The sequence below is a fragment of the Neofelis nebulosa genome, chromosome 8 (genome assembly GCF_028018385.1).
Source record: "Neofelis nebulosa isolate mNeoNeb1 chromosome 8, mNeoNeb1.pri, whole genome shotgun sequence".
Lineage (NCBI taxonomy): Eukaryota > Metazoa > Chordata > Mammalia > Carnivora > Felidae > Neofelis > Neofelis nebulosa.
In genome coordinates, this window is record NC_080789.1 from 126,666,683 (window position 1) to 126,691,859 (window position 25,177).

The 25,177-nt window shown below is 42.0% G+C and overlaps 1 protein-coding gene across 2 annotated transcripts; it reads left to right on the top strand.

Annotated features, from left to right (window-relative positions):
- Positions 1-630: 630 nt before the first annotated feature.
- HACD1 (3-hydroxyacyl-CoA dehydratase 1) lies at positions 631-23,888 on the top strand. Of its 2 annotated transcripts, none has more exons than XM_058681792.1 (7): positions 631-823; positions 11,288-11,405; positions 11,594-11,612; positions 11,902-11,990; positions 15,003-15,124; positions 20,178-20,356; positions 23,712-23,888. In XM_058681792.1, the coding sequence occupies exons 1-7, from the start codon at positions 777-779 to the stop codon at positions 23,792-23,794; spliced, it is 657 nt and encodes a 218-aa protein (XP_058537775.1). In that variant the 5' UTR covers positions 631-776; the 3' UTR covers positions 23,795-23,888. The 2 variants fall into 2 exon arrangements, with proteins under 2 accessions (XP_058537775.1, XP_058537773.1); XM_058681790.1 differs by lacking the exon at positions 631-823 and adding an exon at positions 1,692-2,076.
- The last annotated feature ends 1,289 nt before the right edge of the window (positions 23,889-25,177 follow it).

A 25,177-nucleotide genomic window follows, 5' to 3' on the forward strand; every position in this document is an offset into this window, starting at 1 on the left:
TATATATGTATTCTGCTGGGATTTGGAGAGAACTGACATTTTAACCTTGTCATCTTCCAATTCGTGAACATGGATAGCTATTTAAGTCTTTAACTTCTCTTGGCAGTGATTTATGTGGCTTTCAGTGTATAGGACTTGAGCGTTGTGTTAAATGTATCCTTATATATTTCATTGGAATGCTGATGAGCATTATATGGTTTTATTTTAAATTTCAATTTCCAGTTTTCTCTTCTAATAGGTAAAAAACAATTAGGTTTTGTTTTGTTTACACTGGTTTTGTTTCCTTAGGCTTTTCTAATTATACAGTGTTGTCATTTGCAAATAGTTTTACTTCATCCTTTCCAATTTAAATGTCTTAAAAAACAGTCGTTTGTAGTTTTCATCCAATTTGAACATTTTCCGGCCATTATTTCTTCCCCAGAAACATCTCAGACTCTTCCCCTACTGGAATGTCTTCCTCAAAAGTATCTAAGTTTCCCAAGCAGGCCGGTGGTGCTGCCCGGATCGGATCGGGCGCCCAGAGGCCAGATCACAAGGAGGGACAGGGTTGTGTCCTCTTTTCTCTAGTTTGGTGACTTCTTTCATGCTTTCCTCCGTATCAGAATGACTCCGTACCCTGAGGCGCTACCAGACTCCCGTGGCTATGTGGTCTTCTGGTGGTTGTCCCCCGCCCGGGACCAGGCTCAGGTTCCAGAGCACAGCCTAACAGGCAGATCGTTTCCACAGGCCGGCCCAGAATTTCTTTCGCTGGATCAACAAAGATCCGAGTGGCCAGAATGGTGATCGCAATCCGATTTGGGGTGACTCAACCTGTTTCACAACTGTAAGTGGTTTACATGAGTGATTTCACTTGTATCTCACAAAAACCCATGACACAGGTTTATAAATTATTCCCACTGAGGAAACTGAGGCATAAAGAAGTTTAGGTGCCCAAGTCCACAAGCTAATAAGACTGGTGGAGCCAAGAATTTGGGGTTTGGATTTCAGTAATCTGACTCCAGAGCCTGCCTTCCCAACCGTGTGCTTTAAGGGGAAAGAGCAAAGAGCTGTTCGGAGAAAGCATGGGTCTCTGGAGGAAGATACAAAAAGGAAAGGGGTAGAGTGGGGAGCAGTGAGATACTCTTTACTGCCGGGAAAGGTTCTGCTTAGCCCTGCATCTGTAGCTTGCCTGTATCCGCTCCGACTTTTCTCCTTTGGTATCTTGTCATGTCTTCTTTCCTCCAGCTTCTAACACCCAACACTGCACTGCATTGGAGTCAAGGCCTTTAGAACACTGGCTCCAGGGGAATCCACACAAGTGAGGCAATCCTACTATATTCCCCCTGTGCATGACCCACTGGCCCGCGCAAGTGAACCAGGCTCAAGTGGGCGCGTCTTCCTCAGAGGGTCTGAAGGAGCCCTTGGCGGGAAGATCCTAGCGCCCGTCCCAGCGTCCAGAAACTACCTTCCCAAAGGTTGGGCGGGGCAGGACCACGCCGAGTCAGGTGTGTTCCGTGCGTCCCGACTAAATGCACTAGCAAGGGGCACGGCGCCAGCTCCCGAGACATGTGGGGCGTCTCTCTAAGAGGAGGTTCCCCCAGTTGGAGAAGCGGACAGGTTTCTGTGGGAGCGGAAGCCACACGGCCGCCTCGAAACCGTACCCGGGGGCTCGCGGGACCCCGAGCCCGGGCTCCCAGGCCCGGCGGCCAGGTCCCCCGTGCCGCGCGCGCTCCCGAGGGCCGGGGGCGGGGCGGCCGGGGCGGCGGCGGCGGCGGGGGGCGCCCGCTCCTCCCCCCGCGGGCGGCAGGGCGGTAGGCGCCGAGCCCCCTGCGCGCGGCACATGGGGCGCCTGACGGAGGCGGCGGCAGCGGGCGGCGGCGCTTCAGCGGCGCGCTCGGCGGGGCCCCCTCCCACTCCCCTTCCCCTGTCTTCCACCTCCCCCGGGTGCACGGCCACCATGGCGTCCAGCGAGGAGGACGGCGCCAACGGCGGCGCCTCGGAGGCCGGCGAGGAGCGGGAGGCCCCCGGCAAGAGGAGGCGCCTCGGCTTGCTGGCCACCGTCTGGCTCACCTTCTACAACATCGCCATGACCGCGGGGTACGTGCGCCGCGAGGGGCCCTCGTCTCCCTCCGCCCCCCACCCCCGCGCCGCCGTCCCGGGACGCTCAGCGCTCGGGGCGCCGGCGGGGCTGCGGCCGCTCGCGGCGGCGCGGGGCGGCGAGGGGCGAGCGGGCCGGGCGCGCGGGGCGCGTGCGGCGCGGGGCGGCGGGGAGGGTGGGGGGCGCGGGGCGGCGGGGAGGGGGCGCGGGCGGCGGCCGTGGGGGAGGGGCGCGGGCGCCGCCGCGGCCGCGGGCGTTGAATGGAGCGGGGCGGAGGCCGGGGGGGGGGGGGCGCCGGGGCCCTGCTCGCCCGGCATTGCCTAATACGGTGCACGGCGTGGCGCGGCGGCCCGGGGCGCGGGCCGGAGGTTAAGTATAGACCCGGGCAGGAATGCGGGGCCGACCCGCGGGGGAGGCGGCTTCGGCCCGGCCGCCCCGGGCGCCGCTACCGGCTGCTGCTGCTGCTGCTGCCGTTGAAGAAACGCCCGGGTCCCGGCCGCCCCCCGAGCCCGGAGCTGTCCGGCCGGTGGCCCCCACCGTGCGTTTCCTCGTGCTGCGGGTCGCTGGGCAGAGTCTTCTTCACTGTTAATGTCACCACGATTTTCACATTTTTGAGCCCCAGAGCTACTTGCTTGGGACGATAGTTTAGAAAGCCTGCCTTATCAGAGTGCGGCGCTCGTGTGCAGCATCTTTATGGCCCCATACTTGACTGATACCCCGTACTTTTATTTCTGGCTTGGAGTGTGACTTACAAGTTAAGGTTACACAATGACTGTCGCTCGTCAGAGAGCTGTCAAAGTGACTGCTGTGTCGACTGCTTCTCAAGACCTGTTGAGAAAATGCTCTTCCGTATCTAAATTGCATTGCCTTTTTAAGAAGTGAGTTCCCCACTAGCACGTGAAGTATTAACCTATGTAAGTGTGGGGGAAAGCTTAATATCTTAAACTTTCTCCAGGGCTCATAGAAAAATGGTATTGACAAAGAATAAATGGTGTGACCCAGTGCTGAGTGCTTATTATGTGTTTAGAGTGATCCCGAATACCAAATACAGTTGATGAAACATGTATTTATTGAGGATTTACTATGTGCCAAATACTGTGTTGGTTACTTTAGATGTACTATGTCGTTTTTAGTCCCCTACCATTCTGTGAGGGGTATGAGATACTACATTTGACAGATTGGGAAACCGAGGCACAGAGTGGTTAAGTCATTTGCTCAAGATCATACAACCAGCAGGGGTCAGACTTGGATTTCAGCCTAGACAGTCTGACTTCAGAGATGTGCTGCTTCTTTGCCTTTACGCTTTAGTAAGCTTTATAATCTTGAAAGAGAAAAATAATATATTCAGAGCAACTGGAGAACAATCGAGTACCCACTATACCTGCTGTCTTTAGATAGAGTGGAAGCTGAAAGAATTTTCTCTCCTGTGATAGCCTCACCCAGTTAATAAACATTTTTGGAATACCTGCTGTTGGTTAACTGGTCTGCTGTCCCTTCCCTTTCCAATCCACTCTCCCTTTTGAAAACAGGGTTAACCTTAAAACTAACATAACTAGTTTAAAGCCTCCGCTGACTCCCCGTTACCCCCCCACTGTAACCTAAGGGATTTAGGCTGTTTGTCATTCAAAGGCCTTTGCAATATGCTCTCTGATTCTCATTTCCAGTTTGGTGGCATTTGAAATCAACTCTAACTCCTAATGCTGGCAAAGCACCGTGCATTTTTATATTCACGGCTCTCTGTTTTTGCTCAGGCTGTTCACTGTTTGCATATCTTCCTTATTCCTCATATGATTTCTAAGTCAAGCCATCCTCTTTGACGTTTTCTAGGTCTCCCACCCCATCTGGAGCAGAATTAAATGCCGTGTCCGTTGTGTTCTCACACTCCATTCCTCTCTTTCCTACCTGCCCAGCCTATTACTGCGTATCTGAAACTTGTATCTGTCTCCTGCCTATATTGAGAAAGTTGTTTTGTCATTTTCATCTCTGTTTAAAACCCAAGGACACCAAAATGGAATAATCCATGTAACTCTTTGCAGGCTTTCTAGAGACCTTGAGATTTGAAGAAGGAATAGGATTGGCATACATGGAGGGTAGATATTTCGAGTGAGATAAAGTCTAGAAATAGGCATGAGGTGCAGGAAAGCCTGGCATATTGTCTTGATCTAATTGAAGGGTGGCATCGGGGGAATAGAGGCAAATAAGGTTGTGGTGTGGAAAATGAGACACAAAGGTAGACGTCGAATAGTATGGGTAGCAGAGGGGTTAGCTGAGGTTCTTTTTGTCCATTTAACTTACTTTGTTTTTCTCTTTCAGCAGAACTTTGAAATTCATCAATTTTTTGTAATACTTTTGAAAACAACAGAGATAAGAAGTATTTACATAACGGTAAAAAAGAACTTGCCTAGGGACACCTGGATGGCTCAGTCGGTTAAGTGTCCAACGACTTCGGCTCAGGTCATGATCTCACAGTGTGTGAGTTCCAGCCCCGTGTCAGCCTCTGAGCTCACAGCTCAGAGCCTGAAGCCTGCTTCAGATTCTGTGTCTCCCTCTCTCTCCGCCCCTCCCCTGCTCACACTCTGTCCCTCTCTCTCTCTTTCTCACAAATAAATAAACGTTAAAAATAATAATAATAAAAAAAACTTGCCTAATTCTCTGAGCTTAGCACGACCTTCTGTTTTTTTCTTAGCTTTCATGTGAGTATCTAATTTCCTTCAGAATTTCATTCAAATCTCCATTTTTAGGGAGGCCTTCCCTAGCTATCTTCATTCAAACAGCACATGTCCCCATTATGCTATTATTCCTCTTGCATGCTTGATTTTTCTCATTACACTTGTTGCCATATAACTGTATAGCGTATTTTACTAATTCGGCTTGTTGTTATTGTCCATTATCTCTCCCCCCCTCATTACAGTGTAAGCTCTAAAATGCATCTTATAGAGCATTGTGGTTATAGTATCTGCTCTATTATATAGTTTATTTTCACATAATATTCTACTAGATATTTCTGTGTGGTTTTCATAAATATATTCTTCCATGGTTCCATCAGAGTGTATAATGGCTTAAATCATTCTCCTAATGACGATTTCCTTTTGTTTCTGTTAAGTCAGTAGCTTCAGATGAGTTCTCAGGAGTAGAATTACACCTTTAAAGGATGTGAGGATTTTTACGGTACTTGTTCATAATAGATACTTGACCAGAGAAGTGGATGTATTCTCTCTTTCTCTCTCTCTCTCTGGTTTTGTTTTGTTTTGTTTTGTTTTGTTTTCCTTTTCAGGACTTTTGAGCCCAGGCATGTTAAGTGCCTTTCCTTGGTCAAATGAGAGACATAAGATAAATATTTTAAGCTCTGTCCTTGAAGAAGTGTAACCTGGGGCATTTATATATTGCAATAAAAGACAGTGAAATAGGTGCTCAGCAGAGGTGACAGGTCAGACAGGTAGTGGGAATCAGAGAAAGCTTTGTGGTGGAGATCATAGCATTTCAACTGAGCTTTGAAAGATCAGTGGTATTTCACAGGCATGGATGAGGAAACAGCGTGAATTAGAGTACACAGATGTGACATTCCTAGACATGTTATTGAGGCAATAACAAGTGGGCCTGAAGTGTGTGTGTGTGTGTGTGTGTGTGTGTGTGTGTGTGTCTGTGTGTGTGTGGTGAGGGGGAGAGGAGGAATGAAGCTGGATAGGGAGCCTGGATCATTGCACAGGGCCTTAAACACCTTGCTAACATATTTAGGTTTTAACCTGTAAATAGCACAATAAGGTGTTGGTTAAAGGCTGTGCTTCTCTCCTTTTTAGCCAGGTAGCCTCAGATAAGTTACTTAACCTCTCTGCCCCTGAGTTTTCTTATCTGTAAATTGGAACAACACAACTACTTTGTGAGAGTATTACAAGGAATAAAAAGATCATGGATATGATCAGCGGGGTGTTCGACACAGAAAGAGAAACTATTTAAGATAGTTTCAGAGTGTAAATAGTGCGAGTTAGTAGAGTAGCAAACCCACAGTTCAGGCATATCCATTTCCCCAAATGTTAAGTAACAGACATATATTTTATCCCATACAGTGGATCTACCACAACTTGTTGATCATTCATCTGTTGATGGACATTTCGGTTCTTCCCAGTTTTTGGCTGTGACACTACTGTGAGCATTCATACACAAGTCTTTGAACATACGCTTTCATTTTTCATGGGTGGATACCTGTGGGTGGAATGACCGGGTCGTATGGAACTGCCAAGCTTTTCGGGAGTGATTGTACCATTTTACATCCTGATGGGCAATGAATGAGAGTTCCAGCTTCTGTACATCCTCACCAACACTCGATAGGGTCACTCATTGTAATTTTAGACATTCTAATGGGTGTATTGTGTTATTGCAATGTGGTTTTATTTTGCATTTCCCTAGTGACTAATGACCTGGAACGTCTTTTCATGCATTTACTTACCAATTGTGTATCTTTTTTGGTAATAGTGTCTGTTCAAATCTTTCGCCTATTTAAAAAAAATTTTTTTAAATGTTTATTTTTGAGAGAGAGCAGAGGAGGGGCAGAGTGAGAGAGGGAGACACAGAATCCGAAGCAGGCTCCAGGCTCTGAGCTGTCAGCACAGAGCCTGACGCGGAGCTTGAACTCACAAAAACTCAAACCGCGAGATCATGACCTGAGCCACAGTTGGACCCTTAACTGACTGAGCCACCCAGGCGCCCCTTATACCTATTTTTTTAATGATGTTGATTTTCTATTCCTGAATTCCAAGATTTTTTTTAATATAAAGTATGGATATAAGTCTTTTCTCCGATATACGTTTTAAATATTTTCTCCTAGTTGTGGCTTGGTTTTTCATTCTCCTCACAGTGTCTCTCAAAGAGTGGAAGGTCTTAATCTTGACAATGTCTAGTTTATCTGTTTTTGTTTTTGTTTTTTTTCTTTTGTGAACCTTTCAGCTTAATCCCATTGGCATGAGTATCTACCCGCAGTAAGTTGACACACATGTTGGCTGGGAAATAAAAGTTTCATTTTAGTTTAGGAAAGGAAGTTTAGTGGTGTCAATGAACAATGTATCAAAGCCCAGGGGCCCAAGTCTCCAAATGGCTACTTTATAGGAGGTGTCAAGAAGAAATGATACAATTAGAATATCATCACTTCTCCATAACTGCTGAACTGATGGATCTGGGCAATGATCGGCAATGACTGCTAACATTACAGACAAGAGGGACAGCCACAAATTATGTGCTCTTTAAGGAAGGAAGGGCACAGCATAACTTAGAAATTAGCCTCCAGTGTGAATCTATCTGATCAAGCCCCTGGAACTGTCAACAGGGAATACAGGGGACAGAAGAACATAATAAATGGCTTGTGGGTGTGTGATTAGCAAAACCCAGATGGAGGATGACTCTGCAGAATAAACCACTCGGTGTCCTCAACAGACAAGTTTCACAAGAAAGAAAGGGAGGGAGAAATGAGTGGATAGAGGAAGGGAGGGGAAGCCTATAGATTAAATAAATCATGAAAGACAAAGCAACTAATTACAATGTATGAACCTTATTTCAATCATGATTTTTTAAAGTTGAGAGACAATTGAGGACATTTGTATCCTGACTCTACATTTTGTGATCTAAGATGTTATTGTTAAAATTTTTCACATGGGATGATGGTATTATGGTAATGTTTATTGAAAGCAATCCTTTTATTATGAATGAAACTATAGAATCTATTAGAGTTCCTTCAAAATAATGAGGGAGGGGGATGGTGAGGAGAGAAGTGAATGGAGGTTTGGATAATACAGGATTGTCCGTAAGATGATAACGATGGAAGCTGGACAGTGGGCACACGGGGGTTCATTATACCATTTTCTGTATTGTTGTATATATTTGAAGTTGTTCATAATTAAAATTTTGAAAGAAGTATTGAAATAAGAAAAGAAGATGCAGGTTTAGGTAACCAAGTTACTTACGGAGCAGGTTGTCTCCAAGAAATCTCAGTAGAAAACGAAGCACCAGAAACAGAAGAACTCCTTCGATAAGATTTTTCAGGGTCATGGTAGCATACTGGCATGGTGAGAAGGCCGTGTGTTGAGTGAGTTATGGCACATACCTCCTGTTACAGCGTTGTTTTGTTTTCGCCACTTACTAATTTAATGGTTTCTTGAGGCAAGGCCTATGTCTTATTTATTTCTAATTTCCCAGCATATAGCACTCTCCCTGGCTTAGCAACAAGTGCTGAATGTGAAGATGAATGGATAAAGAAATGAATGAAACAATCTCCTACATATAGAGCACATGTTTGTATATTTCACAAAATGAGTATTTTTCTCAAGGACTCAGCATATCTATCTGGGTTCATATTTGGGTAATCAGTAGGTCTGGCATATTTTTTAAAAACAGAACTTTCCGGAAAAGAATTGCCAGTTGCAGAGGCTCTAATCGCTTTTGAATTTTTTTTTTCTTTGAATCCCAATTACTAAACCAGTGAATATAGGAAGTCCAAAGTTAGTTAAATGTAGGGCCCTTATGGGAGACTTTGATTGTCACTCCCTTGTGATGGTGGGCTTAGAAAGTGAGCACTGATTAGGTCGGATTAGCTCTTGGCCATATTGACTGAAAAATAGATGAGAGGTGGTCCTTTCTAACCCCACCCAGAGTATTAATTTTTTTTTTTGTTTGTTTCAAACAAGTTAGTTATTGGTGTTCTAATACCACACTAGGTGGTACAATACTGCCACCTATGGAACAACAGTAGAATTTGTTCCCAAGTTCTTATGCAGGGCTTTTTATATCATGCTATTGAACGTCGTAGAGAACTTGCCATCTAAACGAATCCTTGGATGAATGCTTTGGTACGTTAGTAATTACCTCTCAGAATGATCTTTTATAAAAATCTATGGATTTTCCTCAAAAAGAGGACAGTGGATGGAAAATGTGAATTTAAATATCTTACTAAGCTGTTTGTTTTCTTATTGTTAGTATATAGGGACTTAGAATTGGAGATAATGAAACCATAACATTTTAAACCTGGAAGGCACCTAAAACATCACCCAGATTAGCCCAGCACAGAATTCAACGTTGGTTCACTATGGGATGAAGCCATCAGTTGAATCTAGGAAAGCTGGGGTATTGTGGAGACAGAATAGCATGGGGGATTAGGAGACCTCAGGGGTTCTATGTCTACCTAGACCCCTGACCTTAATACTTAGGGTAAGTCACTTGACATCTCTGCCTGGTGACTGTCTCATCTACAACAGTGGCCTTCCAACCTTTTTGATAGTACACTACTATCGGTGAAAATATTTGAGCATAATTCTCCTTATAACTTCTGTTAAGTTTATTTATTTGTTATTTAAATAAATAAGTTATTTATTTTAAGTTTATTTATTTATTTGAGAGAGGCAGAGACAGCGTGAGCAGGGGAGGGGCAGAGAGAGAAGGAAAGAGAGAATCCCAAGCAGGCTCCATGCTGCCAGCACAGAGCCCAATGTGGGGCTCAAACTCACAAACCATGAGATTACGACCTGAGCCGAAACCAAGAGTAGGACACTCAACCAACTGAGCCACCGAGGCCACCCCTCTTCGTATACATTTTAAAATTTACTTGTAACTTAAATATATGAAATATTGTGATTAGTATCCCAAGACACAGTATCTACCTAGAGCCAGACCAGTATAGCATCGTGGTTCAAGAGCATAGACTCTGAGCCCAGCGATGGGTTTACATCCCAGCTGCCTGGCTCTGTGACCTTTTCTGCCTATTTCCTCAGCATTAAAATGGTTAATAGCAGTCCCTACCTCACAAGGCTTTTGTGAGGATGAAACATTAGTATGTTAAACACGCATTTAGAATATTGTCTAGAACGTGAAAGCATTCTGAAAGTTTACCGATTATTATCATCACTGTTATCATTAACAGTTCCCATTTTGAAGGTCTCGCTGATAGTTCCAGACTTTACCTGACTTCTTGTCATAGGAACACCTCTGCTTTCACCTGGTGTGTGCTGAGGAGGAATATGAGTGCCCGGAGCGGAAGTGCCCGCCGCCATCTTGTTCTGTTGACCTTGTTGCCCATGTTCATCATATTCAACCAGTAGTTGCTTTGCGGGAACCTTTAAGCCGTTTGTCCATTTTATGAGTGTTCTTAAATTAAAAAGTTAAAACCGTATCAAAATGTTGTCATTCACAAACCCATTTAACTAGACACTTTGGAGACCACTGAATTAAAAGCCTGGGGTTTTTAAATACTCATTTCCATGGGTGTGTTAGTAAAGATTTTAAAAAGTTATAGATGGTGCAACTTTTTCAAACCTAAACGTGCTCTTGTAATTGTGAGGGGAACTGGAAAAAAAATTAACTCTCCTGAGTGTCTCTAGCAGATTGGGCATAGGGTGAGAAAGCTGGTCTCCAAAGGTGTAGCTTGTGTTTGAAGTACTCTTGATTCACAGCACAGAACCTCTATTTCATGTATAAATGCAAGTTGAAAAGGGAAGGCATATGTATTTTGTCCTTTTTGTAAAGCAAATTCTTTTAAGGCAGGCCCATAATATGGCCTTCTGTATGTATGTCTTGTGTGGCCCAACAGTTGTTTTTAATGGGTGACTCAATCAGTTAAGTGTCTGACTTCAGCTCAGGTCATGATTTCACAGTTCGTGAGTTTGAGCCCCGCATCAGGCTCTGCTGACAGCTCGGAGCCTGGAGCCTGCTTCGGATTCTGTGTCTCTCTGTCTGTGTCTCTGCTCTGCCCCTCACCCCCACCCGCTCACAATCTGTCTCTCTCAAAAATAAGTAAGAATGTTAAAAACATAATTATTATGGAAGATTTTTACTTACATATAAGCATACACTGTATATTGTGTAAGTACGTGCTTATACTCACAGCTTTTTACCTTGAGACATATTTCTATAATTATGAAATGCTTGGCAATAACCTCACTTGGTACATAAAGCTAATTTCTTCAGTGCATCAGTTTATCTGCTGAAACCAAACACGAACTGGATATTGTTTGACATTTGAGTCTCGCTGGTCTCCAGTATGTTGTGTTCATCCCCTTGAAGAGCCCATATGAAAACAATGTCATTTCTTCCTGTGGGTTTTGTTAAAAAAGAATAATGAACTGAGGACATAATAAAACATATATCGTTACTCTAAATTACACCATTTCCTTGTAGGAAGCTCAGTGGTATTCATTTTGGTAGAACTTTATAAAATACTTTTATTTCTTCTAGGTGGTTGGTTCTAGCTATTGCCATGGTACGTTTTTATATGGAAAAAGGAACACACAAAGGTTTATATAAAAGTATTCAGAAGACGCTTAAATTTTTCCAGACATTTGCCTTGCTTGAGGTAAGTTTCCTACGATGCTGTTTTTCTATTGTTGTAATATTTATTTGAAAAATTGTTTGTTGAGCAAAGCCAGTCTTATTCTGCTGATGACATACCACCTACGGATTTGTAGAAAACCAGTGTTCACAGGGATTTATTTTATGTTGCGTGCTATTGACTTGTGGTTTTTTTTTTTTATTTGCTTACAGATAGTCCACTGTTTAATTGGTGAGTTTCTGATTTAATTTTTATTGTTGGTATAAATTGCCTCCAGGGCAGCGGTTGACTTGTTTTTGTTTTTGTTTTTTAATGTTTATTTTTGGGAGAGGGAGAGTGTGAGAGCCGGGGAGGGGCAGAGAGAGAGGGGGACAGAGGATCCCAAGCCGGCTCTCTGTCATCAGCGCGGGGCCCCTTGTGGGGCTCAAAGTCACAAACTGCAAGATCGTGACCTGGGCCGAATTCAGATGCTTAACCAACTGAGCCACCCAGGCACCCCTGACTTGTTTTTCTCTTTAAGGAATTGTACCTACTTCTGTGATTGTGGCTGGGGTCCAAGTGAGTTCAAGAATCTTTATGGTGTGGCTCATTACTCACAGTATAAAACCGGTAAGTGATGCTAACGTGTTCTCTTCAGGAGCCTGTAGAAAAGCTTTTTATTAATAGGAGTCTAAAATATTAACATTGCTGTATTTCAGGAAACAGAACCACTAGACAGAAAAGGGCTGGGTTTGGATTTAAGTGTGATTGTCCATTAACTTAGTGCATTAGTAGGATGACCTTGTAACACAAGCAAAACTAAATATTTATGTCCACAGTCTACTCTCTGATGTTATGTCCACAGTCTACTCTCTGATGTTTCTCAGCTTTTAAAATTAATATTCATATTCTGTCAAATAACGAACTGAAAATTCTATTTCCTATTGATACGTATTGTCTTTGATCCTGTATTGAAGTCATCAGTGTCAACAGTTTATTGTTTCTCATTCACCATGGGGTGGTGTAGCAACAGGCATAAACAAGCAAATGTAGTTCTGTAGATCTGAGCAAATGGGGAAGGCAAAATGAAAGTTGGAAGGGCTGAGGAACTTAGGGGAAATTAGCATATTATTTACTGAGGCATGACAGGAGACAGACCTAAATCTAATTAATGGCTTAAACCCTTTTAGACAAACAAACACCATGCTCACTATGTCAAGACACTGGGCCTTATAAACCCATGACAGAAACATTTCCCAGATGGACCCTTCTGACCTTCTGACAGCCGCCAGCGTCTCCTGTCTACTTGAGGACAGATCTCTGGCCTCCTTTCCATTCCTGACATGCCTTTCTTGTCCCTAGTCTGCTTGAAATGATACCGTAACTCCCTTCCCTTGCCTGCTAGACTTACTGGCCCCCGTCCGTGTGGGGACAGATCACTGCCCTTCTGCCCTCTCACCACTCTGCACGTTAGCCCTTCCGACCGGTGTCTTTCACACACCTTACTCAGTCCACCTGGGCCCTTGCCAGTGCCCGCCATGCACTTAGCAATGACTGCCTGCCGTATGGAGAGCCAGACCTTTTATCCAGATTGCCATGCAGTTTAAAAGCAGGAGTCCAACATTAACAAAATAAAAGAGAGACTATTCCAGACAGTGAGCGAATGTAAGAGCTGGGCCAGGACTACAAAGAATCTGAAGACCAAGGAGAAAGAAGGACAAGATGGGGTGGCCAACGTTACTGCAGAGAAGTTAAAGAATCTAACAGGTTGCTGGCCCCCAAGAGAAAAAAGACCCATCTGCTCTCTTTTATCCTCCAAAGGATCTCTGCCTGAATATTACTACTTAATTGTCTCCAACAATATTTTCCCACTGGCACCTTTCCATAACTCTTTAATTAACTTAGCCAACATTTACTGAGTGCCTCGTATGCACTTGACACTGTGCTAATGTCCGGATTTACAAAAACGGACGGGGCGGTCCCAGCTGTCACGCATCCTGGCTGTTGGGAAGTGGGGGTGCGGTCATACAGATGTGGAATCATTTGAGAAATACCGACTGCACATCTGTTCTGTGCCTGGGACTGTGCTGGGGACCTGGCTGTTCATAATACAAGTACAGTTCCTGCCTTGTGGAGCCTGTAGCTGGGAGAGATGGTAGACAAGTAGATGTGCAAATACAGCTGACCTTGAACAACATGCGATTTAACTGCATGTGTTCACTCATATGCAGATTTTTTTTTTTTTTGGACAAATATAGTAAAGTACTGTCAGTGTATTTTCTCTTAAGTTTTTCTTAATAGGGTCTTCTTTTCTCTAGCTCACTTTCTCGTCAGAATATAGTATATAATACATATGATATACAAATGTGTTCATCAGCTGTTTGTATGTTATCAGTAAGGCTTCTGGTCACCAGTAAGCTTTTAGTAGCTAAGCTTTGGGGGAGTCAAAAGTTACACACACACAGGCTTCTTGACTACACAGGGGGCGTTGGTGGCCCTAACCCCCACGTTGTGCAGGGTCAGCTGTAATGGTTTCATTATATTAGTGTTAGTGCTTTGAAACAAGACGAGTGCATTATATTACAATATACTTGGGGACTTAGTCTGACCTATGGAGGGGAAGGAAGGCTTCCCTGAGGAAGGAGTGTATAAATAGCACAGTGAGGGATACGCAAGGGTTAGGCAGACAGACTCTAAAACCAATTGGCAAGTGTTATGATACAGATCTGAACAAGGAAGGTAGACAAATACCTGCTTGGGGTGAAAGGAAGGGTTTGGGAAAAGTTTTCCAGAGGGCGTGATGTAGCTGGATCTTAAAGGATGAGAGACGGTTTTCTATGGGAGCCAATAAGTGAGTAAGTAGCATTCTCATGGAGGGATGTGTTAAGATGTAAACATTCAGAACATGTTCTGGAAATAATACAAAATTGGTGAGAGAGAGAGAGAGAGAGAGAGAGGTAGTAGTGGAGTGTTGAGAGATTGCAGGTTAAGTTGGAGAGACTTCTGAGCTCAGATTGTAAAAAACACCTTGACCACCATGCACAGGGGGTAGGATTTTATCCCTTTCTCCTGTTAAGCAATGGGGAGCCCGAGAAGCCTGTAAGTCACAGACGAGCTACTTCCAAATGTGTTTTTGTTTGTTTTGCTTTTGAGAGAAAACTTCCATCCACGAAGAGAGTAGAGTGGAACGGGTATCCGGGAGGCTGTTACGGGAGTCTGGATGGGAGAAGAGCCCCGAATTACAGTGGTGGAAACAGGAAACGGGTGGGCGGATGCAGGGGCCAGGGCTGCAGGAGGATGGGTCATCAGGTGACCGCCAGAAAGTTGGAACGTTAGATCGTTCCCATGCTGGTTTTGAGGGGGTGATGTCGTCCTCGGGTGGTTCTGTCAGCGGCTGGAGTGAAGGCTGAGGAAGAGAAAGCAGTAGAGCTTTGACTCTTCCCCCGCCCCGGACGCGGTCGCGTTGTGTGTCGTAACGGGATTACGTAATGGGGACTGCGTGAAGTTTGCTGTCTTGCCTCGGTCTACCCCTAACGTTCCAATGCGATAAAAGACACATAGTAAATAACTAAAATGAAATCTCTTCCCGGAGGAAAATGTTCAAGGTGAAACGACACTGTGGATTTCTCTGTGATTCTGCAGATCCAGAATGAGGAGAGCGTGGTGCTTTTTCTGGTCGCGTGGACTGTGACAGAGATCACTCGCTATTCCTTCTACACATTCAGTCTTCTCGACCACTTGCCATACTTCATTAAATGGGCCAGGTGGCGATGTCTTGCGGTTTAACTGCTCACAGCCCTGTGCATGTGCGTTTTGTGTGCTAACATCAGCGAACCGAAGTTTGTGCCTTAGCCCCGTGATGCCAGGATGCTGTTGTTTGGCTGTTAGCCGTATAATAACTTGCATTCTAAAGGCTTAACTTAATGATCAGAGAAAAATCATATTGATATATATTTGGAGTAAAATCAGTGCAGGGCAAATTATATCAGTATCCTTAAATAACCTGAATTGGCCATTTATTTTTCTTTAAAAGCAAAATGTACAGTTTTTTGAATTTTATCAAATAAACACAGTGCCAAAAATATGGCCTTTTGTCTGAATGATTTAAATTATTTTAGTAATCTAGCATCCATAATTTTTAGGATCTTATATATACAATGTCAACTTCTTTTTTTTTTAATGTTTATTTATTTATTTTGAGAGAGAGAGAGAGCTCAAGCAGGGGAGGGGCAGGGAGAGGGAGAGAGAGAATCGCAGGCAGGCTCCATGCTGCCAGTGCAGAGCCCGATGCAGGGCTCACACTCCCAAACTGTGAGATTATGACTTCATCCGAAATCAAGAGTTGGATGCTTAATGGACTGAGCCACCCAGGTGCCCCTATAATGTCAGCTTCTTTGGTACGTTTTAAGTAGCAGAGACAGAAATTTTTAAAGGTCATACTTACCTAAACTGTATTATTTGGAATGTGACAAAATTTATATTTCAAGGGTTCTAAATATGTCTATCCTAAAGCAACAACTTATATGTTTTTTTTTTTTTAAGTTTGAATTATTTGAGCACCTGATATTTTACAAAGTTATTATAAAAACAAGACTGCTCTTTGGAGAACAAATCATACCAGCCAGCGTAGATTTGTTTTTTTCCTTCCCTGTGTCATACTTACAGTTGCTACAAGAGTAACACGTGTTGTGTGCGTCCTCCATACCTGAGATGCAGGTTTGAACACAAGAAAAACTCTGTCCTCTCATGACCTCGGAGACAAAAAATGAAACCACTCACAGATATGTGAAATGCCAGATGGTGGGAAGGACAACTGGAGTGAAAGAGATCTATCCCAGATACGTCTGTCCCCTCTATGTCTGTTCTCCATAGGTAGGGTACAAGAGTTCGGCGATATTTGCATCCTTTATATTTTCTGTTAAACAACAGAAGTAGTATGTTTTCGTTGTAAAAAACTCAAAAGTACAAAGTATATAGAATCAACCCGGAAAGTTCCTGCTTATACCTACCTCACGAGCTCGCTTCCCCTGGAGGGAAGATGTTTGCAGTGTACCCATCCAGACTTTTTCATGTTAGCGAAAATGTGAACATGCAAATGTGAGTTTCTAAAAACAGAAGTAGAATGACATTGTATTTGCTTTTTATATCTTGGAGCTTTTTTTTTTTTTTTTTTTTTTTTTTAAGTCAAAACAGGAATTTTTAGATCTAGCTGTAACTCTTAATGCTGGGCAGTATTCCGTAGTATGACTGGCCAGTTCTCTGTTGCTAGAATTTAGATAATTTCCAGTTTGCTAATAGTAGAAGGCCTGCTTTGAGAGATCATAAACAATGCTATATCCATATATCTATTTACAAAATTTTTTTTGATGTTTATTTATTTATGTATTTATAATTTTTGAGAGACAGAGATAAGCAGGGGAGGGGTAGAGAGAGAGGGAGACACAGCATCCGAAGCAGGCTCCTGGCTCTGTGCTGTCAGTGCAGAGCCCAGCTTCAGGCTCGATCCCACAAACTGTGAGATCACGGCGTGAGCCAAAATCAAGAGTCAGACACTTAAGTGACTGAGCCACACAGGTGCCCCATATTTTTGTTTTTTATTTAAAAAGGTTTTTTTTGTTTATTTATTTTTGAGAGAGAGAGAGAGACAGAGTATGAGTGGGTGAAGGGCAGAGAGTGAGGGAGACACAGAATCCGAGGCAGGCTCCAGGCTCCGAGTTGTCAGCACAGAGCCCGACGCGGGGCTCGAACCCATGAACCATGAGATCATGACCTGAACCAAAGTCAGATGCTTAACCGACTGAGCCACCCAGGTGCCCTTATTTCTATTTTTTAAAACCCTGATATTTATAGTAACACATTCCTAACTAGTTTGAAAGTAAGCATACAACTAGCGTCAGATTTGGTTTTGATCCCTGTATATTAAAAGCCTAACGCTTTTTTTTAAGTAGTTACTCCTTTTTCCTAACTCCTGTACTACACATGTTCAAATATAATGAACTGTTGAATATATAAAAAATCAAAAATAAAGGAAAAAAACCTTTCAAATTGTTTATAATACCCCTCTGTCATGATTCTCACCGTTAGCTGGATTTTATTCTTTCACACTTTTTATGTGCCCCAGCTCCTTTTAGACATTTGTGGCTGACCCATTTTGTTTCTTGAAAATGCTTCAAAATTGTCATTTGAACTTAAGCATATTGTCTATCGTAAGAAGGTCGTGCTCCCATGGATGTATGTTTGTTGGTTTTATTCTTACTGTAACTGAACATTCTTCTGCTTTGAGCAGTTGGGCCTTTCACACAGTTGGCGGTTTGGAGTGTCACCAGACTAATCCTAGAATATACCTCAGTGCCATCTTGCACGATCCCAGTCTTCCAGACTTCTGGCACCTTCGAAAATACTAATTCATGAGATAGTTTCTTCACTTGCCATATTTATACAATTTGTTTGTGAAAGGCACATGTCTTTAATGTTTTGTCTGTCTGCCTTTTAGAATGCATTTTGCATGTGTTGAATTTCTAGAAAAGTTCAAAGCTCTGCCATTGCATGTTTAAATTTGCTGTTTAGAAATCCTTCCTCAATTGCATTAATGTTAAACCAGGTACTATAAAATCTTTCAGCTTTGAAATGTCCATGTTAGCATGATACATGTCAGTTAATCGTAATCACGAATCATTTTATTTCCTGTCAAAAATCTTAAGTTCCCAAGCGTATTTGCCAACCTCATTAAAAAACCTAAAATAATATTTGTATTTATGTTCAAATGTTGAAGCTTCTGTTCTCAAATAAAAGTTCCACTTTAAGAATGGCTTCTTATTTATAAGTAGCCGGCCTACTCTGACAGTTTGAATATACTTTGATGCTGTTTATGTGTTAGAAGTGTTCCTAGAAAAGTCCACTGAATAGGTACTTGTATATTGTTGTTTTTATGTTAATTTCCACTTTAATTTTGAAAATGCATTCCCTTTAAAAAAAATTTTAGGTGCCAATTGGGAATTTTTTTTATTTATTTATTTATTTATTTATTTATTTATTTATTTTTGAGACAGAGAGAGACAGAGCATGAACGGGGGAGGGGCAGAGAGAGAGAGGGAGACACAGAATCGGAAACAGACTCCAGGCTCCGATCCATCAGCCCAGAGCCTGACGCGGGGCTCGAACTCACGGACCGCGAGATCGTGACCTGGCTGAAGTCGGACGCTTAACCGACTGCGCCACCCAGGCGCCCCAATTGGGAATTTTAAAGGAGGCATTATATCTTTTTCTCAATAAGGAGTTAAATTTCTCATGCTGCCATCCGAACTTAGAGAGTTGGTGATGTGCAGTCTTTTTAAAGTGCAAAGAAAGTAAATGACATAATTCTTTCTCATTACATTAAAAATAATCAGTGGCCGAAGGCCTTAAACTAGTTCACTCTAGGAGTGATAGGGTTTTTTGTTGTTGTTGAAGAACAATGCTTCCAAAAAACTCATTGGAGAGTCACATAAAGTTTAAAAACCACGTAAATAAGTTTGAACGTTTTACTGGAGAAGGGCTTATAAAATGTTCACTTATATGATTTTAAATTGAGTTAGGACATTAAGACTGGAAAAGAGTGATTTAAATAATATACAAATTACAAAGACTAGTAAGAAAGCAGATGATATACCCAAGGCAAGGAGGGGATAAACAGGGACAGTAAAAGGATCTTTGGTCTTTTCTTTCACCACTTAGTTTATTTTGGCAAATAATTCTGTTCCTCTCCCATCTCTTATCCTTGTATGCCCTTGGCGTACTTGGTATCACCAGTTTCCTGCCATGCTGATGATTTTAACTTTTCTCTACAAATATTATCTTAATGCCAACAACATGATTAAATAAAATATGGATTGATTTGATTTCTTTCTTTTTCCACCGAGATTTTGACCTTTATTTTCTGTGGTAACTGCCTTGGAGAAAAATGATTTTCTTTAGTGGAGAAATGTTGTCGCCTTGGGTCCTTGCTGCTCTTTCTGCTGGAGGCCCGCAGAGACTTGCAGAATGTTTCTCTCACTGCAGGTGGAAGTGACGGCTGGCTACTCTGCGTTAGAGACCCCGTCATAGCCCAAATGAACAAGCTTGTGATTTGGGATTTTGGAAACAACTTTCTCAGTTCTGTTTTAAGCAAGTTGTTCCTTTAATGTGGGAATTTTGGAAACAACTTGTCTTTCTTGTTTTGTTATGAAAGCAGTTTTAGACAATATATTCATTAGTAGATACGGAAACCTTAGGTAGCTTTATTTCAGTTTTCTGAAATGGTAATTAATTCTCTTTTAATTAGTAACCACAACAGGGTTTTCAAATGCCTCCAGAGAACCCCTTTGGTAATTTGAAGATGTAGATACAAAGTTAGGATCATAACTGGTCTTTTAAAACACTGCTCCTGACCAGTAAGTGACTCGTTCAGTTCTGATTTCAGGTGTCAAAGAAGTTACCTTTACAATACCTTATAATACGTACAGGTACTTTACAGTATTTACAACGCTTACGTGCTTTGCAACACAAAACTACATATGTATTTTTAACATGTATACCATTATTTCAGTACTGTAAAGTAAGTTGACTTCTTATTTTATTAAGATCTTGCCATCTTAAAATGGAAACTGCTATGAGAAAAAAGGAAGATCATTAAATTTATAAGCAAATAATTAAAGTAGAGAAAACTAACCTGTGAGGGGCATTGTAACTATGTGCAGGATGAATTTTTAGGTTTAAAGACAGTAGTAGCAAAGGAATGATGATGTCAAATCCAGTCATTGCCCTAGAAAAATAATTCCTTGAGGTCTTTCTTTTCTCCAGATACAATTTTTTTATCATCTTATACCCTGTTGGAGTTGCTGGTGAACTTCTTACAATATATGCTGCCTTACCCTACGTGAAGAAGACAGGAATGTTTTCAATAAGACTTCCTAATAAATACAATGTCTCTTTTGACTACTATTATTTTCTTCTTATAACCATGGCCTCATATATACCACGTAAGTATATGGTTATTAGTACTTTGGTTTAACAGATGCTGTGAAAGTTTTTGTAAAGTATCATGATATGCTGGCTTAATAAGCAAGGCAGCATAATGGCTTACAAATATATCAAAACTTCTGTTCAACCCCACATTTAAAATTCATAATTTTAAATAATTGAAGAGTGAGTCAAAAAAGACTGTTTCCTAGTTATAAGGAAAAAGGTAGGTAAATTGATACACAAATGACTGCCTTCTCAAAATCATTTAAAGAGAAGCTTAATATGACTTTTTTTTCTTTTTAAAGAAAAGATAGAGCCCACATCAGTGAACTATTTGCCAGCATTTAGAATTATTTCTCTGAAGATAAACATTTTATCCAAGAAAATGTCGGGTCATTTCTATCTATTCCTTGAGCATATACTTGGAAAAGTTATTCAAGATTACTTTTTAGTGTTGTGTGTGTCGCTCTATGTACTAGAAAATAACGAAGGCGCTTTTTTTTAAATATTTTTTTAATGTTTATTTATTTTTGAGAGAGAGAGAGTGCGAGCATGCACGAGTGGGAGAGGGGCTGAGGGAGAGAGGGTGGGAGGGAGAACCCCAAGTGGGCTCTGCACTGACAGCAGAGAGCCCGAAGCGGGGCTTGAACCCATGAACTTCAAGATCATGACCTAAGTTGAAATCAAGACTTGGATGCTTAACAGACTGAGCCATCTAGGTGCCCCATTAAAATATTTTGAATAATTCAGCCTCTTCACTAATTTCTTGTCCCCTTTCAGTAGGTTGCAGTGAATTGGTGAGGCTTTACTCACTTCATGTAAATACCCACAGGGTTAATGTTTTTCGGTCAAATTTTGATAGTCACCAGCAGGAAATACACAAGTAAAACAAGACCGTTATTTACTTTTCTCAATAAAATTAGAGACTCTACAGTCCATGAGGGAGCCAAGGAAATAAGCAGAGTTTATAGCATCTAAAATCTGCATCGACACGATATAAAATATTTTATGTAATGGGGGTGCACATAAAACTTGGCCAGCCCCTTGAGGCCTCGAACTTTGAAGCTTTTTCAAAATTGGCATTGACTTGATGGTCACACAGTGCATTTATTCCCCTCATCTTCTGTCAGTTGGGCCTAACTGTCATCAGATCATCCACCAGCGGCCGTTCGGGAGGGCTGAGGGGTGGAATGTCTGCGGCACCCGTGTGCACCCTCTGCTTCCGCAGTGTCTGGTGAATGGCACCATGCCTGGCGCAGGGCCACGGCCTGCTTCTGTTTATATCCTATTACAGGTTTGGGAATCGGGTCCCCCTCTTCCTTGTAACTGCGGAGGCATCTCCACAGAAACCCGAGGCCCAACAGGTCATGGCTGGAAACCATCAAACTAGTAACTGTTGGTTGTGTGTTTAGTGGTGTCCTGAGAGACATAGACTCTGGCCCGTGTCACTAGGAGCTCCGTTCACGATGCTGATGGTTCCGTGAGGGTCCCACTTGCTGGAGCATCCGTCAGCCAGGGGGATGTTTTCCACTGGATCGTTAATATTAGCTGTAATACAGCTAGTTTTAGTTTGTTCATTGAATTTTTTTGTTCATTGACTGTATTAACAGTCCTGCGAATAGTACTCAAAAGAAGTGCTACTCTCATTTTTCAATAATGACATTACAGATTAGAGGACATCGCAATGAGGACATTACAGACAAGGCTTACAAATCACCCAGGTAGTAAATAAGGCTAGGGTTTGAACTCAAGCCTGCCCTTCCACTACACTACTCAGAATGTGATAGAAGTATTTTCAATAACTGGTCAGTTAGGTTTAAGTATATTTTACCTGAATATGTTCAGGCCCCTGGGTATGATACGATGATTACATTTATCAAGATGGGTGATACCTAAATTAAAAAGAATAAAATCCGTTGTGTATTTTTCTTCCATGTGGGCTAAGTTCTAAAAATAGTTAACTAAAGTTGCCTGAGCAAGATATTCAAAGCTTTGTTTTTGTCATTAGTTAATTGATTTTAATAATTCAGTTCATCATTTTCAGAGATATTTTTACAAATATTTATGTTGTTTATAGCTGATGTTAATTTGTATACCCACTAACATTTACACTATAGTTTAAAAGCCCTGGTTCAAATGGGCTCAAAGTAATTCTTCAAATTTGGAAGGGCAGATGACCATTTGTCTAACTGACTTAATACATATACATAAATGTGTATATAGCAGAATAGCCATATACCCAACCAAGAGAGGCTTCTGCTCTCGGTGTTCTGGCCCTCCACTGATCATTCTCCATACAGGCCTCCCCTCCCCTTCTAGACCGCTTTCTAGAAACCTGGGATCATGGAATTTGTGACCCAAGTGGTGCTGAGCGTGCATGCACCTAGGGACTGCACGGATAGGCCTCTTCCCCAGTCTGTTCTCCTGAGGGATAAACCATGTCACCAGTAAAAACGGTCCTGAGATCAAGGGGTAGCCAAAGGGCAGCTGTGTATGAAGGGTGTGGATACAGTTGGGTCGTGTGGGCGTAGATGTCCATACATGTTCATGAGACCCCGAGTGGTACGGGATAGCCAGTGGACCAGAGAAAAGGGGGCCGGGTGGGGCAGTTTTCCTTGTGCTGGAATGTTCTAGCACAGGATTCCAAAGAGTTACAGAGTTCTAAGTTCAAACGTGGCCTTCCAGGTCATTACAAAGGTACATTTATCAAGATATTTAACTTTGCTCCAGAATCCCCAGCAGTTAATGGCATTACAGCCATACCCTGGAGATACTGTGGGTCCAGTTCCAGGCCACTGCCGTAAAGCTATTACTGCCATGAAGTGAGTCAGATGAATTTTTTGGTTTCCCAGTGCATACCAAAGTTAGGTTTGCATTATGCTGTAGTCTGTTAAGTGTGCAATAGCATCAATGTTCACATCTTAATTTAAAAATACCTTGTTGCTAGAACATGCTCCCCGTCAGCTGGGCTTTCAGCGAGTCCTAACCACTGATCACAGATGGCCATGACAAGTACGATAATAATAATAATGAAGAAGGTTGAAGTCTTGTGAGAATTACCAAAATGTGGCACAGGGACACAAAATGAGCAGATGCTGTTGGAAAAATGGTGCCAACAGACTCGCTCGAGGTGAGGTTACCACAGACCTTCAATGTGTAAAAAATGCAATCAAAGGAGGTGAGCCTGTAAAACATGTAGGTGTATGGTATGTGGAGGCCCACACTTCTACTCTTTCCCCGAGCTCTGTGAATATTTGGGAAGGCCGAGATGGTGGATGATGTGCTTGCCCTCAAAGCTTGCTACTGGGAAGAACTTTCTAGTATAAATAATTTTCAACAATACCTTCTTTTGTTTTCTTTTTTTTCAATCAGTGTTTCCACAACTCTATTTTCACATGTTACGCCAAAGAAGAAAGGTGCTTCATGGAGAGGTGATTGTAGAAAAGGATGATTAAGTGATCCCTGCAAACAAGGTGCTTTTTCCAGAATAACCCGGATTACTTGAGTCCAAGTTTTAATAACAAGAATAAACAACTTTATGAAATATTACAGCTTGTATGATTTCTTAGAATATAACTTGAGATGTGGTGTTTGCCAATATTTGTCTTCACATTGTGCAAGGTCAGTTTCCTATAAAAACTGTGCGTGTGTTTATTATCAACTCCCGGGTAGGTGATGATCATGAAGAAAATAATTGGCTGTGTTACCTGGAAAAAAAAATACTTTTTTTTGTTTTTGTTTTTAGCTTTACTCAAGTTTTTTTGTTTTTGTTTTTGCGGCATATGCTCCAAGGTTTTTAAATCAATATTTACAAATGAGTTTAATGATTTAACATTATGATACTTGGCGGTGATATTTATATGATATTTATAAATGAAAGTAAATGCAGAATTATAATAACTTGTTAGTAATGTATTGGTATTTCCTGAACCCAAGATCTGTTTCTTACAAGTTAGATGGCAGCATTTTTGATTAATAACAATTTTCGGAAACATGGACATAATTGGCTATGGTAGGACTTTTGATAAAGTAGCCGTATAACAAAATATCCAAGCAGATGTCACAATTGGAAAATATTCTTTGACTATATGTCTAGGCTATTAAAATTACATATACCACTAAGCAAATTTATTTCTATTTGAATTAACCTTCAAGGACCACCTTTTCAACTGTAAGGATTTTAAGGGACTAGAAAGAATGAGTGTATACTTTGCCTCACTTGTGAAAAACAAAAGAATAACATTGGGTCTGGTCATAACATTATAGTCAGAACTCTGGCTGCAAAAGGTTTCTCTGTACCTAGACTCATCTAATAAAAATCATGATAATCTCTTTGTGGTACTTAGGTAATGAAAAGTTTTGGGCTATGACATGACAGACTCATTTTATTCTGAATTCCATTGAGTTTAAGCAAAAGAGTCTTATAGTGAAGCTCCTCGCCATGCGTTTAGTAGAAAGACATACGGAAGATACTTTAATACTTACTGCTTTAATTCTTAAGTAGGCCCTTTAAATATTTTTCCCCTTACGTTAAGGTATGCTGCTTTACTGGCCCAGTTGAGAGAGGATATGAAATATGTGACTTTTGGGGCGCCTGGGTGGCGCAGTCGGTTAAGCGTCCGACTTCAGCCAGGTCACGATCTCGCGGTCCGTGAGTTCGAGCCCCGCGTCAGGCTCTGTGCTGATGGCTCGGAGCCTGGAGCCTGTTTCTGATTCTGTGTCTCCCTCTCTCTCTGCCCCTCCCCCATTCATGCTCTGTCTCTCTCTGTCCCAAAAATAAATAAAAAACGTTGAAAAAAAAAATTAAAAAAAAAAAAAAAAAAAAAAAAAAAGAAATA